Source organism: Mobula birostris, chromosome 1 (genome assembly GCF_030028105.1).
Source record: "Mobula birostris isolate sMobBir1 chromosome 1, sMobBir1.hap1, whole genome shotgun sequence".
Classification (NCBI taxonomy): domain Eukaryota; kingdom Metazoa; phylum Chordata; class Chondrichthyes; order Myliobatiformes; family Myliobatidae; genus Mobula; species Mobula birostris.
In genome coordinates this window covers 86,081,840-86,101,664 of record NC_092370.1, presented here as the reverse complement: position 1 = coordinate 86,101,664, position 19,825 = coordinate 86,081,840, and the positions used below count along the sequence as shown (strand labels likewise).

Below are 19,825 nucleotides of genomic sequence, written 5' to 3'. Positions count from 1 at the left end.
TGAATGGTGCAAGGCATAGTTAGGGTGGATGTGGAGAGGATATTTCCTATATTGCGTGAGTTTAGGACCAAAGTATATTGCCTCATCAGAATAGATGCTTTAGAATGGAGATAAGAAGGAATTTGTTTAGCCAGAGAGTGGTGAACCATGGAATTCATTGCCACAGGCGGCTGTGGAGGCCAGGTCATTGGGTGTATTTAAGGCCAGGGTTGATACGTTCTTGATTAGTCAACGTGTGAAAGGTTACGGGGAGAAGGTTGAGAAGAATGAGGCTGAGGGGGAAATGGATCAGCCATGATGAAATAGTGGAGTAGACTCGATGGGCCAAACAGCCTAATTCAGCTCCTCTGTCTTATGGTCAAAAACAGTAAATTTCTTGTGCAAGCCCACATCTCTCTTTTTACCTGGGTTAAATTGCATGTCATGCAAAGTTATACACTCACATACCCAAATGGATTGCACTCTTCATTTCAAAAACAGAAGCCTTCATTTTCACTTACCACACCATGAAGCTGAAACTGAATCTTGTTCTTTACATGTGGCTCTGCAACCAGACGATATTCCAGATCCCAAAATTGTGCATAATCCCCCTTATCTCGAGGCATAAAAGAGACAGGCAACTAGAAGAGATCACAAAGTAACTTCATTAAGCACAATAATTAATACTACTTTGAGTTTGAGCAATTTCAAAATTTTAGGAATACAATTCAAGTCCAAATTTTTTGAGAATGCAGCTGATCTCATGCTCTGACCTTCAGGACCAGACTCCTAAAGAGAACCTTGACAGAGGCTTTAAGGAAATCCACAGATGACATTAAGCGCAATTCCCTTCACTGATGGGTATCTATGCAGAGTTAAGCAAGGCTTTTGACAAGGTCCCAATACAATTTCTGGCCCAATTTGCCAACCATGTCTATCCAAATACTTGTATATCTGGTCCCTTAGCATACCTTACAATAATTTCCCTGCTACCGATGTCAGGCTCACGGGCCAAAAGTTTCCTAGTTTATTTTTAGAGCCTTTCTTAAACATAGAAAACTTAGAAAAACTACAGCACAATACAGGCTGTTCGGCCCACAATGCTGTGCCGAACATGTATTTACTTTAGAAATTACCCTGGGGTTATCCATAACTCTCTATTTTTCTAAGCTCCAGGTACCTATCCAGGAGTCTCTTAAAAGACCCTATTGTATCTGCCTCCACCACCATCGCCGGCAGCCCATTCCATGCACTCACCACTCTGTGTAAAAAAACTTACCCCTGTCATCTCTTCTGTACCTACTTCCAAGCACCTTAAAACTATGCCCTCTCGTGACAGCCACTTCAGCCCTGGGAAAAAGCCTCTGACTATCCACATGATCAATGCCTCTCATCATCCATCGCTCCAGGGAGAAAAGGCCAAGTTCATTCAACCTATTCTCGTAAGGCATGCTCCCCAATCGAGGCAACATCCTTGTAAATCTCCTCTGCACCCTTTCTATAGCTTCCAAATTCTTCCTGTAGTGAGGTGACCAGAACTGAGTGGGATCTGACCAAGGTCCTATATAGCTGTAACATTACCTCTTGGCTCTTAAACTCAATCCCACAGTTGATGAAAGCCAATGCACCATATGCCTTCTTAACCAGAGTCAACCTGTGTAGCAGCTTTGAGTGTCCTATGGACTTGGACCCCAAGATCCTTCTGATCCTCCACACTGGCAAGTGTCTTACCATTAATACCATATTCTGCCATCATATTTGACCTACCAAAATGAACCACCTCACACTTATCTGGGTTGAACTCCATCTGCCACTTCTCAGCCCAGTTTTGCATCCTATCAATGTCCTGCTGTAATTTCTGACAGCCCTCCACACTATCCACAACACCCCCAACCTTTGTATCATCAGCAGATTTAATAACCCATCCCTCCACTTCCTCATCGAAGTCATTTATAAAAATCACGACGAGTAGGGGTCCCAGAACAGATCCCGAGGCACACCACACTGGTCACCGACCTCCACGCAGAATATGATCTGTCTACAACCACACTTTGCCTTCTGTGTGCAGGTTCTGGTCCACAAAGCAAGATCCCCTTGGATCCCATGCCTCCTTACTTTGTCAATAAGCTCTGCATGGGGTACCTTTATCAAATGCCTTGCTGAAATCCATATACACTACATCTACTGCTCTTCCTTCAATGCATTTAGTCACATCCTCAAAAAATTTAATCAGGCTTGTAAGGCACGACCTGCCTTTGACAAAGCCATGCTGACTATTCCTAATCATATTACACCTCTCCAAATGTTCATGAATCCTGCCTCTCAGGATCTTCTCCATCAACTTAGCAACCACTGAAGTAAGACTCACCAGTCTATAATTTCCTGGGCTATCTCTACTCCCTTTCTTGAAAAAGAAAACAAAACCTGCAACTCTCCAATCCTCTGGAACCTCTCCCGTCCTCATTGATGATGCAAAGATCATTGCCAGAGGCTCAGCAATCTCCTCCTTCGCCTCCCACAGTAGCCTGGGGTACATCTCGTTCGGTCCCAGAGCTTTATCTAACTTGATGCTTTCCAAAAGCTCCAGCACATCCTCTTTCTTAATGTCTATATGCTCAAGCTTTTCATCTGCTAAGTCATCCCAACAATCACCAAGATCCTTTTCCGTAGTGAATACTGGAGCAAAGTATTCATTAAGTACCTCGACTATCTCCTCCAGTTCCATACACACTTTTCCACTGTCACACTTGATTGGTCCTATTCTCTCACGTCTTATCCTCTTGCTCTTCACATACTTGTAGAATGCCTAGGGGTTTTCCTTAATCCTGCCCGCCAAGGCCTTCTCATGGCCCCTTCTGGCTTTTCCTAATTTCACTCCTAAGCTCTTTCCTGCTAGCTTTATAATCTTCTAGATCTCTATCATTACCTAGTTTTTTTTTAACCTTTTGTAAGCTTTTCTTCTTGACGAGATCTTCAACAGCCTTTGTACACCACGGTTCCTGTACCCTACCATCCCTTCCATCTCATTGGAACGTACCTATGTAGAACGCCACACAAATATCCCCTGAACATTTGCCACATTTCTGCCGTACATATCCCTGAGAATATCTGTTTCCAATTTTTGCTTCCAAGTTCCTGCCTGATAGCTTTATATTTCCCCTCACTCCAGTTAAACACTTTCCTAACTTGTCTGTTCCTATCCCTCTCCAATGCTATGGTAAAGGAAATAGAATTGTGATCACTATCGCCAAAATGCTCTCCCACTGAGAGATCTGACACCTGACCAGGTTCATTTCCCAATACCAGATCAAGTACAGTCTCTCCTCTTGTAGGCTTATCTACATAATGTGCCAGGAAACTTTCCTGAACACACCTAACAAACAACACCCCATCTAAACCCCTTGCTCTAGGGAGATGGCAATCAATATTTTGGAAGTTAAAATCTCCCAACACGACAACCCTGTTATTATTACACCTTTCCAGAATCTGTCTCCCGGTCTGTTCCTTGATGTCCCTGTTACTATTGGATGGTCTATAAAAAACACCCAATAGAGTTATTGACCCCTTCCTGTTCCTAACTTCCACCCACAGAGACTCAGTAGACAATCCCTCCATGACTTCCTCCTTTTCTACAGCCGTGACACTATCTCTGATCAGTAGTGCCACACCCTCACCTCTTTTGCCTCCTTCCCTGTCCCTTCTGAAACATCTAAAGCCTGGCACTCTATGTAACTGTTCCTGCCCCTGAGCCATCCAAGTCTCTGTAATGGCCACAACATCATAGCTCCAAGTACTGATCCACGCTCTCAGCTCATCTGCTTTGTTTATGATGCTTCTTGCATTAAAATAGACACATCTCAAACCATCGGTCTGAGTGTACCCCTTCTCTATCACCTGCCTATCCTCCCTCTCACACTGTCTACAAGCTTTCTCTATTTATGAGCCAACCCGCCCCTTCCTCTGTCTCTTCAGTTCGGTTCCCACCCTCCTGCAATTCCAGTTTAAACTCTCCCTAAGAGCCTTAGCAAACCTCCCTGCCAGGATATCGGCCCCCCTCGGATTCAAGTGCAACCTGTCCTTTTTGTAAAGGTCACGCCTGTCCCAAAAGAGGTCCCAATGATCCAGAAATCTGAATCCCTGCTCTCTGCTCCAATCCCTCAGCCACGCATCTATCCTACACCTCACTCTATTCCTATTTGACTGCTACTTTTGTCCCTTATTTGGGAGTGAGAAAGTTGGCAACCCTACTTGAACAACCCCTCCCTCACCCCACCCCCAGTCGGCCGGTCCGCAAGGATATTGTCAATATTAAACCAGTCCGTGGTGCAAAAAAGGTTGGGGACCCCTGTCCTATACTCACTGTGGTGTGGCACAGGCAGTAATCCCGAGATTACTACCTTTGAGGTCCTGCTTCTCAACTTCCTTCCTAACTCCCTGTAGTCTGTTTTCAGGACCTCCTCCCTTTTCCTACCTATGTCATTTGTACCAATATGTACCACGACCTCTGGCTGTTCAACTTCCCACTTAAGGATATCATGGATGTGATCAGAAACATCCTGTTCAAAAACATCAGGAACAGCGGAACAACGTTGACTATCCTCCAATTCTCTAGCACCTTACCTATTGCTAAGTTTGATTTAAATATCTCAGCTAGAGCTCCGGCAATTTCTGTACTTGCCTTCCGCAGTGTCCAAGGAACACCTTGTCAGGCCCTGGGGATTTACCCACCCTAATTTTCCTCAAGACAGCAAACACCTTCTCCTCTGTAATCTGTATACAGTTCATGAAGTTGACAACGCTTTGCCTTATTTCGATAGACTGTGTCCATCTCCTGAGTAAATACAGATGAAAAAAATATAAGATCTTCGTCATCTCTTTTGGCTCCACACATGGATTGCCAGTCTGATCTTTCAGAGGATCAACTTTGTCCCTTGCAATCCTTTTGCTCTTAACATATCTGTAGATTTCCTGAGGATTCTCCTTCACCTTATCTACCAAGGCAACCTCTGGCCTTCTTTTAGCCCTCCTGATTTCTTTGTGTTCTCTTGCATTTCTTATACTCCATAAACACCTCATTTGTTCCTACCTGCCTATAGCTGCAATGCACTTTTTTTTAAAGCCAGTGCCCCTATCTCTCGAAAGCCAAGATAGCTGAACCTTTTATTCTGACAGGAACATACAAGTTTTGTAGTCTCAAAATTTCACCTTTGAAAGCCTCCCACTTACCAAGTACACCTTTGCGAGTAAACAGCCTGTCCCAATCCATACTTGCCAGATCCTTTCTGATAATATCAAAATTGGCCTTTCTCCAATTTAGAATCACAACCTGTGGACCAGACCTTTCTGCATATTTACTTTGGATCTAGTGATCATAATGCCATTAATTTCAAAGTGTTCCCCTGCACAAACTTCTGTAACCTGACCTGTGTTGTTCCCTAACAGCAGATCAAGTATTGCACTCTTTCTCATTGGGACTCCTATGCACTGATTAAGAAAACTCTGTCAAACTCTAACCCATCTCGTCCTTTTACAGTATCGTAGTCCCAGTCAATACGTATAAAGTTAAAATCACCAGCTATAAAAACCTTATGTTTCTTGCAACGGTCTTCCATCTCTCGACAAATTTGTTCCTTTAAATTCCTCGGACTGTAAGGTAGTCTGTAATTAAGCCCCATTAACGATCAATAAAGTAAGACTATGACTAACGTGGTCATACCTTTCTTATTATTCAGTTCCACCCATAACACCTCACTAGACAAGTTCTCCAGTCTGTCCTGACTGAGCACTGCCATGTCATTTTCCCTTATTAGTAATGCCACCCTTCCTCCTTTGATCTCTCCCGCTCTGTCGCATCTAAAACAATGGAACCCTGGAATATTGAGCTGCCAGTTATGCCCCTCCTGCAACCAAGTCTCACTACTGGCTACAATATCATAATTCCAGATGTTGATCCATGCCACGAGCTCAGCTGGCTTTCCTACAATACTCCTTGCACTGAAATATATGCAGCTCAGGACATCAGTTGCACTATGCTCAAGAATTTTTATAACCAAAGGATACTTGGATTTTCTTGATGGGTGGTGGGACTGAACCTCTCACAGTATTCAAGTACCTCGCTGAGTACTTGCATTATCAAGGCATAGAAGCCACAGGCCAAGTGCTGGAAGATGGGATTAATCATAGATTGGTACTCCAATCACAAACAAGAGGAAATCTGCAGATGCTGGAAATCCAAGCAATGCACATAAAATGCTTGAGGAATTGAGCAGGCCAGACAGCAACTACGGAAAAGAATACAGTCGACCTTTCGGGCTGAGACCCTTCAGCAGGAATCGTTGGATTGATTCGTATTTGATGGTTAGATTGGACACGGAGGGTTGAAGGACCTTCTTCTCTGCTAGATAATTTTATATAAATCCCCCAAAAATTCAACATATATACAATTCAAAAAAGTTATGAAGGTGTCATCCAAGTTTCTATTTCTGGATTGTGAATTTTTGTACAGAATAATTTGAGATAAATTATAGAATAATTCTCAACAGTTAAGCCATTCAAAACCAGTTTACTCAAGCAGCTGCAACAACCATAAAAAACTGCAGACAAATCAAATGAAATGTAAATTCAAAATATGTTTCTTTTCCATAGTCAGAAATGCACTTTTGTTGGGAAAAATCAATGTTTTGTGCTTTTGTCCTGGGAAGGTGGAGGTAGATACTAGGCCATGAGCTTTGACCATTGAACTTGTGTACTGAAAGCCCTCTTGCAATGATGGGAGTAGGGACTTACAGAAGAATGGCCCAGCTCAAGGTATTATAAGCACAGGAACAGTTTAAAGGCAACTTAAGCACTTTCCATTTGGTAATTATATTTTTCCTACGAGTCAATCACTGCATTGTGTGTAGCTGCCAGGCATCGTATTTTGCACTTATCATTGATAAAAGAGATGTTTTGTTTTCCACCTCATCACCCTGAAATAAATTTTCATGCATTATTTGTAAACAAAATTATACTTCTTCTTTCATTTCAATATGGCATGAGTATAATCAAAATCAAGTGTTTTGAGAAAAACAGTTGTATGAAAATTAGTTCTTACCTGTATTGTGCTGTGCCCCTGAAGTGTTCCAGACACTCTGGAGCATCGGAAGGCAGTGTAGGTTGCCCTGTATATATCTCCACTGTCATCTACCCACTGTTGAATACAGCAAAAGTTGAAACACAAAAAAATAATAAATACCCTACCAATAGAGGTATTAAAACAAGCCACTAATATAAACACAGGAGATTCACCAAATGCCGGAAACCTTGAGCAACACACAAAGTTCCAAAGGAACCCAGCAAGTCAGGCAGTAACTACGGAGGAGAATAAACAATCAATATCTTGGGTCCAGCCCCTTCATCAGGACACTGATATCCGAGAGGGTCAGAGTAGGAAAATACATGTTTTATTATGCTATCACATATATTTCTATAGAAAAGAGCAACTATACATATTGGATTCAAGCTTGTTCAATGTCATTTCCTGGACACAAGTGCAAAGGAGACCGAAAGAATTGTTACTCCGGATCCAATGCAGCACCAGAAAAACACGAAAGAACACAATGATAATAGTAATAATTTTCTAAAATGGTAATAAAACAAAAGGTTAATAATACTCAAGATATGGAACAAATATTAATACAAAGTTGCTGAGCTTTAATATTAATGCTGATTCTCTTCACTGATGCTGCCTGATCCACTGAAATTTACAATTTGTGCTTTGTTTCATACTTCCAGCATTAAAACTATTTTCTCTTTCTCTTTGAACTTATGAGCATTTAGAAAGGCAGAATAATGATACACTTGAAAAAGATTAACATTCAATAGTTTTCAACCAATGTGCTGTTTATCTGTTCAAAGTACAGTACACTTGTTTTCTATTATACTTGCCAATTTGAAAATGATCTGGTTATTCCTGTTTTCTGTAAAGCAAATTTTTGTTCAAACTAATACATCGTTCACAACTCCCTGCTGACATGCAGTAACCTTTTCTTGTGACATCTCAGCAAGTGTATTTTTAGAAATTCAAAAACCCTACATCCACTGCATCCCCTTTGCTTCACCTGCCAGTTACATCCTTCGGGAATGTTGATATACATTAGATTCTGGTTAATTGGGCCACTGGTTATTCAGGGCAGCTGCGTATTTGGGACAACTCAAAGAAAAAAAAACTGAGCAAATAGCTGGGAATCCCTTTGTTTATTTGGGATACTCTGCCACTTAGTTAGAACAGGAGACTGTTGCTGAACAGTTTCCAGCCAGAATCAGTTGTGTGCATTTGTGTGGCTAAATCGTGCTTAGAGTGAATAATTTTAAAATAGTGTCATTTGCATGTGTTGTATTCAAAAAAGGTGGCGAGAAATAAGCAGCAAGAAAATTCCGAATTGTTTCGTTCCCTGCAGTTTCAAGTATTGAGGCTTAAAGATACCAGAAACAGTCAGGAGTGAATATAATACAACTTCACAGCTTCAATAAGTACACTGGATGAATTCCTTTGTCTTTTTCTTCGTTAACTATTAGGAACTAATCCAGTTTTATAGCACTATAATAGCATTCTAATTTGTTCTACACTTCATCTAAATACACAATTTGTTATTTTTTAAAAATTATTTCCATGAAACTTTGGCTAATTGGGCAGCCACTGAATTGGGCCAAATTGTATTGGTCCCGAGTGTCCCAATTAACCAGAATCCACTGTACTTGCTAAAATACAACAGGTATTTTTCCAAATTGGGTACAGTGTTCCTCCGGGGCCAAGGTGCAAAATACATTGCCAACAGCACACAACATACAGACCGGAAATTCCCTTTAGAACCATCCTGCTGAAGATCATCATTAAAGGATGAAAGATAGGAATGAATAAACACAAGGACATGGTTACAAAAAAATAACAAAGCTTGCAACATGAATCTATAACAGGCTGTGTAGTTTAAAGCTACAAAACATGCGAAGATGAAAGCGTTTAAGTCCATTGTAGATGGAAATAAAATACGTCACAACACTATTTGAATATAAGCACAGGACCCCTTAGCCAATATTCTCATTATTTCTACCTATAGTTCTACATACAATCATCTACAGGGCTCAAGGCTTGGAAGGGAGATTAATCTGATTATTTCTTTAGAGATACAGCATTGTACCAGGCCCTTCTGGCCCAACAAGCCCGTGCCACCCAATTATACCCATATAATAATTAACAAAAACCTGTATGCCGTTGGAATGTGACAGGAAACCAAGAACCTGGAGGAACACCATGCGGTCACAGGAGAACGTACAAATTCTTACATACAGATGCAGAATTAACCTGGGACCCTGGCACTGTAATAACATATTGCTAATCACTATGTTGCTGTGCCACCCCAAAGAGCACCCTTTTTCCTAGCATTCGAATGCCTCTTTCTCTGTCATTAACAAGACTGCGACAGTTCAATGGGCTTTCTAACTATCAGGATAAAGTTAATCTTTAATGCAGTGGCTAGTTTTTCTTAGTTTGTGAAGGTATATACAATTGGTAATGAATTGAGTAGCAGCTAATCTTTAAATCGCAATAGTTGTAAAAATCTTGGTGAACTAAACAAATTTACAAGCCTTACGAACATTAAAATACGATAAGATGAACTCGACACGTTATAGTCTTGTACCTTATTGTCTGGCTGCATTGCACATTCTTTGTAAGTGTAACACTATACTCTGTTATTGCTTTTCCCTCGTTCTAACTCGACACACTATTGTAACAGAATGGATGACGTGCAAAACAGTTTTCTGTGTATCTTGGTACATGTGACAATAACAAAACAATTTAAAAATTTCATGTCCAGAAAATCACAGATGGCAACAACACATGTGAACTTTTGAAGGTAAATTTACCTTTACATATGGAGGCGCAAATGATGATAAAAACCACTGTACAGTTTCTTCTCCATCATTTTCGATTTCCAACAGTGATTCTGTTTTGAGATTAAAAGATTTTTTTTGTGTAAGTCCTTTTTAAAAAAATTACAAGGACAAATCCTTTGTACTTTTATGCTGCACAACCTTTGGTCAAGAGCAACTTTCTCAGCTGAGAAGATTGCAGAGGCAAACAATTTAGGCTGACAAAAGTTTAATATTGAAAGAGTAGTACATTGTTGGAGGTTCTTTCCTTTCATTCAGTTAATGGGAGCAACCATCATTCCTCCCAATTTTGGACCAACTTAAACACAAGTATGGGTTATTTGCTTGGTGTGCCTGCTGATATCTATCATTCATCCTGGATTATGACAAGGATATAGGTACAAATGGATTTTGCTTATAGGTTTTGCCATTCATCAGCAGATCTTGACCACAAAATGTTACTGCATGTTGCACTCTTCAAATATAAGACACCAGGATTATCATGCATTGCAAAAGTAACCTTACTTCTTTTCTTTGGCACAGGGTTAAATAAGATCAGAGAACTGAATGCATAGTTCAAAGACTGGTCTGAGAGAAATGGGCTTCAATTAAAACCAAAACAGAACCAGTGCTGAGAAAAGAGCTGTTTCATTGAGAGGCATCACACTTGCACTCAGAATGGGCCAAGTTCATTGTTCCAGTCATTTGATTCCTCAGGGCTATAGTTAAGGCTCTAAATTAAACACTGAGGACAGATGGACATTCTGGAGAGTGAAACTTTGAATATTAAGGGAAATGGCAAAGCAATAGGACAGGGTAACAAAGTGGATAATGATCAGAGTATCTGAGGAAGGGACAGTGCATACAAAATCAAGTAAAGCTCCAATTCCAGAGGGAGCAAAAAAAATACAAAGGCAGAATTGACAGCTCTTCTCCAAATGCTGTAGCATTTATAATAAGACTGAAGTAATAACAAAATACAATACCCAGTAAAGATATGATTGCAAAGTGACCAAATCTGGGAAGTACCCCAGCATACTCAATTCTTACAAAAAAAGACAAGCAAATTGAAAATAACATTGAAGAATAGGATAAGGGCAGTAGAACGAAAGGGTCTGCGCTCAGTAAAACCATACAGAATCTGTGGGAGGATGGGAGGGAGGAGAAACAGCAAACACACAAACATTAATGGGAGCTGTATATTGGGCCACAGGCAGTAATGAGAATTAAGGGCACAGTACATTATCAGTGAAATTAGAGGTGTATGTAATAACCATAATAATTATAGCAGACTTAATTTTGCATATAGACAAAGCAAACTAAATTCTTGGTTCCAACTCCCTCAGTACATTGAGTTGGAGGTGGCAGGATGACAGTGAAAAAATTTTGAAGGGATAGGTATAGTACTTGCAGAAAGAACACAGACCATGGAGTACTAAAGTAATTCTATACAGAATTCAGCCCTTTTACTTGTACTCTACAGCTGCTGCTCAACCTACAGAGTCCCTCCAGCAGATTCTTTATTGCTTCAGATTCCAGCAGACACAATGCACTTGTACCTCACTATACTTGTGCGCGTGATAATAAACTTGATTTGGGCCAACTATTTCTATTTCTTCCATTGCAAGCCATGACCTTAAATCCATCTCCTGTATCCACCTTAACTTTCAGTAGGCAAAAGAGCTCACAATCAAGACTGTAACCATCTAGTCAGCAACCTCAGCCCTTCTGCTCCATTTTTCTCATCTTCCAAACAAAGTGCCCACTGCTCTTCCCAGCTTCTGTTCTAGTGAATCTTTTCTCTCACTCTCTTCTGAATTCATGCTGTCCATGAAACATGCAGCCTAATCCACCAACATCACTTCTCCTAAACACCTCATCATCCACTTCATGGACATCACAGTCTGTTCTTTCAGCAAGTACAAACCCACTCTCCTTCAAAATTTTCCTCTGTAATCCTACCACCTACAGAACTTAACTGTTGGTCAAACAACTGGCTTACAACCTTCGCTGCTTTACAAAGCCCTTGAATATTTTGAAGTCTGACACATGCACACTGAACTTGCAAAAAGTTCTTGTTTGAATCTCTTCAATGGGAGAATAGAGGAGAGACTAAATGGATAGAACTTATTTACTTCTAATTAACAGTTCTCATCAGCTGAACAAAATGGATATACACCAAAGTCAATCCTAAAGGATCAGGTGATAGAATAGTAATGGAAGTCACTGCTAACTTTTTAGCATGTAATCTTTCCAATATTTATTAACGGAGTATTGAAAACTCTGACAAGAGTAATTAAAATGTTCATTAATTCACCTGAACTTGACCCAGCTGCAGTATTAGGAAAATGTATAGTTCGATTCTTTATCCTTAACTTGCTAGGTGGAGATTTTGATGGAGTTTTTGATACATGTAGGTTAGGAGCCCAAGGTTCTGTGTCCAGTACTACATTTGGACTTTGTGTAGCTGCAGAAGTATCCATTGTTACATCTTCCCGAATTTGTACTTTAATTAACTGAAAAGAAAAACACGTTACTTGTGAACACAGAATAATACAGAAACAAAAGTACATTATAATTCTGCGAGTTTGGTAATGTTAATATTCAAATGGCTTAGCCCATTTTGGCAAGACTTAAGCTTCAATCTTTTAAATGTTTTAAAATGAGAACACAAATTTTAGTTAAAATAGAAGCGCATTGGTATACAATTAGATATGTTGCATTTATAGTGCCTGTTTAATGAGGTGTCTCTTAAATGAGGTGATCGTGTACAAGAGAAGGTGGTAAAGTTCCCTAAAATCCCTTTTAAAACTTCTTCCGCTTACCTAAAATCTATGCCCTCTTGTTTTTGATACCCATACCATGGAACAGGGATTATGATAATCTACTCAAATTATGCCAATTATAATCTTACATATCTCTATCAGGTCACCCTGCAGCCTCTTACTTGAGAGTAAACAAGGTTTACCAATCTAATCTCTTCCCATAACTAAACTCATCCAATCCTGGCAACCCCTGTACTCTTCGTAGTGTGGTCTAACCCAAGTGTTTATAAAGTTACAGAACGTTATATACCTATGAAGATAAGCACGCTAAATCCCTTCTTTACCACCCAATTTATCTATGCTGCCATTTTCAGGGAACTATGGACTTGAACCCTTAAGACACTCTGGTTAAGATTTCTTAGCGCTACCATTTTCTGCACATAATCGACTCTCATTTGACATTCCAAAGTGCATCAACTTGCACATCAAAATTAATTTCCATCTGCCAATGCTCAACACTAATCTCCATCTGATCTATATCCTACTGCAGCCTCAGACGATACATCTTGATGTCCCAATTGACTTGGCGGTTGGTCAGTTCATAGGAAACTAATAATCAAAAGATATTTATATTAACAGCAATCCAGTAAACAAATAAAACCCTTCTCCGTGCATGTCAACTCTTCCAGCTCTACTTCAATCTGCTTGTTACATGCAGTAGTCACCAGAATACACATGTACTTTGATAATAAATTTACTTTGACTTGACTTTGAATAAAACAGGAAATCCCCACATTCAAAAAAAAACCCAAAATGATATTATTTATTTCCTACCTGCTGATGATTATCACAGTGCACATAAATCTGTCCACTCCATGGCACAGCAGAAGGTTTACCAACGAGAGAAGGATTTGGACTCACAAGTATTAGTAAATGGCTCCTGATGGAAAACAACAAAGCATTATGTAACTATGGAATTACCATACTTTACCTGAAAAATTTCAATGCACTTGCAATCCTCATTTAGATATTAGAAGCAAATGTGCCCACGTTATGGCCAGTTTATGAAGTTTCCCATTTTGGAATTCAAAATCACTACCAAAAATTTGTGATGTGGAATAAAATGTGCTCTAATGGAATTTGTGGGATACAGTAAATTAAATGAACACAAAATGCAAAAGAAAAAATTTGGTCAAATTTTAAAATTTTAGTTACTCAATACATTGGGGCAATACAATTTGGATACAATGTATCTTATTTGAGTGGGTTTGCAGTCACAGCTGAGCTTCTCTTTTGCCATGCCCTCTCTAATCCAAGGACATGTGAATATATTGTCTTCGAATGCAAGTCTACTGCACTCTTCACCTGTCCTGCAATTTTCTGTAATTCCAAATAAAGGCATCAAACTCCAAGCCCAAAGCTGATTGCCTTTTTCCCCAGATCTTCATTATATTACAATGTAGCTAAAAGTCAGAGTAGGTAGAAGTAAGGGAGAAAGGCTACAAAAACAAGTTCATGACTTTGTATTGTGCAAGTTTTCCAGGCAACACTTTCCGTATTTCAATCCAGTTAGTTGCCTGCTGCTTCTCATGCTTAGATATTTGGTACCTAAAGTCCAGGATCATAAACCTGTGCACTATTTTAGGGGGAAAAAATGAATACTGCATGCTCTTCTAGTCAAATACTAATTAAGTCCAAACTTAAAGGGTTAAAAATAAGCAACTAAGTTTTGACTTGGATTTTGCAAAAAGTAATCAGTAGTGAAGCTAATCAGTGTTCACTGTTATGCTGAAATAAATTGTAAAGTAATTTCCTGTATCTGCATATACAATTAAATATAAAATTCAAAAACTTGTACTCATGTTGACAAGCTTTACAACAGTGGTATTTTGTTATTTGATTTTGTACTTAAACAAATGACATTATAAATACATGTAAAATGGTAGAATGAATTCAAGCATTTCAAACATTTTAGGAGAACTTTTAACTCTGTTAAAGCTAAATAACTGCCAAACAACTTAATTCATCAAGTACTGAGTCTCTTTCAGTTAATTTTAGAAGAACATAAAAAGTATCTGATATGGTTCAAAAATATTTTTATATATTCATTAACATTATGCTTCAGAGGAAAACATTTATTGCCTATCCCTAACTACTAGCAGACAGTGGTAAAGTGCCTTTTTTCCAACTCTGCTATTCGGAATCAGGTTGATTATCACCAGCATGTGTTGTGAAATTTGTTAACTTAGCAGCAGTAGTTCAATGCCATACAAAATATAGAAGAAAAATATATAAGTAAATCAATTACAGTATATATATATTGAATAGATTAAAAATCATGCAAAAACAGAAATAATATATATTTTAAAAAGTAAGGTAGTATTCAGGGGCTCAATGTCCATTTAGGAATCGGATGGCAGAGGGGAAGAAGCTGTTCCTGAATCGCTGAGTGTGTGCCTTCGGGCTTCTGTACCTCCTATCTGATGGTAACAATGAGAAAAGGGCATGCCCTGGGTGCTGGGGGTCCTTAATAATGGACGCTGCCTTTCTGAGACACCGCTCCTCGAAGATGTCCTGGGTACTTTGTAGGCTAGTACCACCCCGCCCCATTCCAGACAGTGACGTAGCCTGTCAGAATGCTCTCCAAGCATCTACAGAAGTTTTTGAGTGTGTTTGTTGACATGTCAAATCTCTTTAAACTCCAAATAAAGTTTAGTCGCTGTCTTGCCTTCTTTATAACTACATCGATATGTTGTGACCAGGTTAGATCCTCACAGATCTTGACACCCAGGAACTTGAAACTGCTCACTCTCTCCACTTCTTTTTTTTATAATTTATTTTTTATTGAAGTTCATCAAACAAACATTTCCATATTTCAGATACTGTACATATATATCATATAGTCATATTTGCCACAAATCTCCACATAATATTTATCTGAGGTATACACTTATAGAAAAGAGAGGAAAGAAAGAACAACCAAAAGGAACAAGCAAGCTATGTACACGTAGGGAGTAATTTATTTTTAAAACATATTCAGTGATTTGTGAGAATAAAATCAGGCCTATGAGGTGTTACGTAGTTAAACCATTTTTCCCAGTATGAATCAAATTGTTCCAACTTATGATTAACAGATGCTGTTATCTTCTCCATTTTGTAAATGTCCATTGTAATTTCCATCCATACGTTTAAAGTTGGGCTCTCTTGTGATGACCACTTCCTGGTAAGAGTCTTTTTACCAGACACCAGCAGTATATTCATTAAATATTTATCTCTTTTCAACCATTCTTGAGGTAGGTACCCAAAATATATACTCTTCTTCTTTGGAGAGAAGGAGGATGAGAGGAGACATGATAGAGGTGTACAAGATATTAAGAGGAATAGATAGAATGGATAGCCAGCACCACTTCCCTTAGGGCACCACTGCTCAATACAAGAGGACATGGCTTTAAGGTAATGGGTGGGAAGTTCAAGGGGGATATTAGAGGAAGGCTTTTTTACTCAGAGTGGTTGGTGCGTGGAATGCACTGCCTGAGTCACTGGTGGAGGCAGATACACTAGTGAAGTTTAAGAGACTACTAGACAGGAAGATGGAGAAATTTAAGGTCGGGGGGTTATATGGGAGGCAGGATTTGAGGGTCGGCACAACATTGTGGGCCGAAGGGCCTGTAATGTGCTGTACTATTCTAAAAAAAAATCGTCTTACTTTCTACGGGTATTTCATATTTAAAGATGTCTTGTAGGGCATTGTGTATCCCACTCCAATAGTCATTGATAACAGGGTGCTCCCAGAAAAAATGATAATGGTTTGCATTTTGATTTCCACAATTCCTCCAGCAAACAGGGAGGTTACTATCATAATGGGATTTCTGAGAGGGTGTAATAAAATATCTTATCAAGTTTTTCCACCTGAACTCCCTCCATTTCTGTGAACTGGTACACTTCCATTGATATCTCCATATTATTGTCCATTCTTCGTCAGATATTATTATCCCTCCTTCCTTCTCCCATTTTGTTTTAATGTATGAAGTCGTATGTGTTTTAAGATTTGACAAACACTTATACACGCTTCAAATTATTCTACTACCGTTGTCTGAATTATATGTTTTTCTAAATAGCTCTATCAGACATGTACTTGCCTTGGTTACATTTTTAACCGTCCTATTAACATACTGTTGCATCAGTAAATACCAATAAAAGTCTTGTCTTTCTAATAAGTATTTCTCTTTAAGCATTTTAAAATAGAACAGTGTTCCTTCTTTCATTATATTGCAAAGAACTGTTATTCCTTTAGCTGTCCAGTCCTTAAATCTAGCATCCAGATGGTTCGGCGTAAAATCCGAGTCATATGCACACCATTTAAGAATTGCAATATCTCCCTCTAGTTTATATTCTTTTGTAATAGTTTTTCATATTTTAAGCGTCTATTTCACCCATGGGTTATCAATGGTATTTATGTAACTGAAGGTTATCAGCTAAAATTGCCTGTATGGGGATGGAAAATATCCTCTCTTCACTGTTTTTCCATTGAGCGTCATATGATGGGTTGCACCGGCATATCACAGTTCTCAACTGTGCTGCAAAATAATAATCTCTAAGAGAAGGTAGGCCCCATTCCCCCCTCTTTTCCTTGGCTAATTGCAAAGTTTTGAGACGAACTCTAGGCCTTTTATCTTGTCACATATATCTTGATAACATTTTGTTTCATTCATTGAATTGATTTTGGTTCATCTCTGTTGGTAGGGTCTGAAAGAGATATAATAGTCTGGGCAGTATATTCATTTTAATAGATTCAATCCTTGAACTGAGACTAAAAAAGGAATTAGGTTCCACCTTGTTATATCTTAATTTTTTTATATATACGTGGATAATTGCATTCTGATGATTTTGCCAAATCTTTTGGTATAATGATGCTCAAATATTTGAAAGACTCTGTTTGCCATACCTAGTGATATCTACTTTCAATTTCTCTTGGTGAGCTATAGTTATATGAAAGTAATTGGGTTTTACCTATGTTGATCTTGGATCCTGATTATTGACCATATTGTTCAAAGGACTGTATCAATTTAGGTAAAGAGTCTGTTGGTTGCCCTAGGTAGATCAAAATGTCATCCGCGTAACAGGACAATTTATGCTCTCTGTCTCTTTAATAGTAATTCCTTCATTTTGTCTGATGTATTGAGCTAATGGTTCCAGATATAATGCGAAGAGTAGCGGTGACCATGAACAACCCTGTCTCATGCCCCTTTCTAGGGTAAAACTATTCGATAAATATCCATCGATTTTAATCCTAGCAGTAGGGTTGTCATATAGTGCCTGTATACTTTTAATAATTGTGTCATGGAAACCAAACCTATGTGAAACTTTGTAAAGAGAACTCCAATTAACCGAATCAAATGCCTTTTCAGTGTCCACGCTTATCACTACTGCTTTGATTTTATTTTTTTGCATACAGGCCATAATGTGAAGTGTCCTTTGTATATTGTCGTGTTTGGCGTTGTTGTATAAAACCTGTCTGAGCATTATGTATCAGTGTGGAGAAACTCTTCTAATTGTTTGGCGATGATGGAGGTAAATAATCTATAATCCACATTAAGAATGGATATTGGTCTAAATGACCCACATTCCATTTTATCCTTGCCTTCTCTCAGTACAGCTGAGATTATCGCCTCCTTCCAGCAGGGTGGCATTTGTGCCTTTTTTAGAACCAGTTCAGCATAGGAAGTAAAACAGGAATTAACTCTTTTTTAAATTCTTTATACCACTCTGCTGTATATCCATTCGACCCTGGTGACTTGCTTAATTTAAGCCTACTAATTGCAGTTTTTAGTTCAGCTTCAGTTATGTCAGCAGTCATCATTCTATTTTGTTCTTCGCTTAAAGTGGGTAACTCTAGAGAATTCAGGAAGGTGTCAATTTGGGTTATGCTTCACCCCGGGACTTTAGAATATAGAGTTTTGTAAAACACTTCAAAAGCTTCTTGAATTTCACTTAGCTCATTTTCTTAAATCGCTTTTGTTCCTGGATCCCTAATTCTATGAATTGTATTTTCTGCTAACTTTTTTTTGTTTCCACGCCAGTATTTTCATAGATTTAAATCCACTTTCATAGTGTCTCTATTTCAGAAACATTAAATTTTTCCTGATTTTTTTGTATAGCCAAACTCTTAATTTCATTCCTAATGTTTTTAATTTCCTCTAATGTATCCTGTGCCAAACTCAATTTGTGTTTTTTTCTAGTTCCTTCAGCTTATTTTGTAATTCTTCTAATGTTTTATTCCTTATTTTTTTCTTACATGAAGATATCGCTATAATTTTCCCTCTTAAGACAGCCTTCAGAGAATCCCATAGAATGGGAGGTGAAACATCTCCATTACCATTGAGTTTCCAAATAATATTCTTTGGTTATCGGTCAAAATCAATAGGTAAATATATAGATGCATGGTCACTTATATCGTCCCAATTCCACAGGTGTTTATTTTGTCTTTATCTTTTCCAAATGTCACGAAATAGTCTATTCTTGTATATACAGAATGGGGGGCAGAATAATGAGTATAATCCCTTCTGTCAGGGAAAAGGTCCCTCCATATATCAGTTAGACCAACATCCTCAAAAAGTGTGTTAACTTTCTTATGTAAGGACTTTGTTTCATAGGTTTCTCTATTGGAAGAGTTTAACTTTAGTTGTAATTGTAAATTTAAGTCTCCCCCACATATCAAGAGACCTTCTGTTTCTGTTACCATAATATTAGTAGTTTTCTGGAAGAAACTAATATCACTTCCTGGGGGTGCGTATATAAGAGTAACTGAATTTCCATCTATATTCCCCATTACCAGAATATATCTGCCCTCCTTATCTCCCATTTCGAATACTTTTTCAAAATTTAGCTTGCTTGAGATAAGAATAGCAACTCCTCTCCTATGTCCTGATTTATATGAGGAGAAAAACAAATTAGTGAAGCCCATTGTCTTTAGTTTTCCATGCTCATTTTCACTTGTGACTTTCCTGAAAATATACAACATGAGCTTGTTCTTTCTTCATCTTTGATAGAATTTTACTGCATTTGATTGGATTTAACAGCCCACTGACATTAAAAGAAATGAATTTTACTTTGTCCTTAGCTATGTGTATTTATCTGTCAAGTATATCATTGAAATTAGCAGAATAAAACTT

The 19,825-nt window shown here is 38.6% G+C and overlaps 1 protein-coding gene across 10 annotated transcripts in view; it reads right to left on the bottom strand.

Annotated features, from left to right (window-relative positions):
- cep192 (centrosomal protein 192) overlaps window positions 1-19,825 on the bottom strand; it is a 228,056-nt gene that overhangs the window by 30,984 nt on the left and 177,247 nt on the right. For all 10 annotated transcript variants that reach the window (XM_072258408.1, XM_072258373.1, XM_072258382.1 and 7 more), the window contains 5 exons: window positions 13,488-13,593; window positions 12,206-12,404; window positions 9,883-9,962; window positions 7,073-7,168; window positions 501-620 (listed from right to left, as the gene is read on the bottom strand). In XM_072258408.1, the coding sequence (XP_072114509.1) occupies window positions 501-620; window positions 7,073-7,168; window positions 9,883-9,962; window positions 12,206-12,404; window positions 13,488-13,593 (601 nt within the window). The remainder of the gene's footprint in view (window positions 1-500; window positions 621-7,072; window positions 7,169-9,882; window positions 9,963-12,205; window positions 12,405-13,487; window positions 13,594-19,825) is intronic.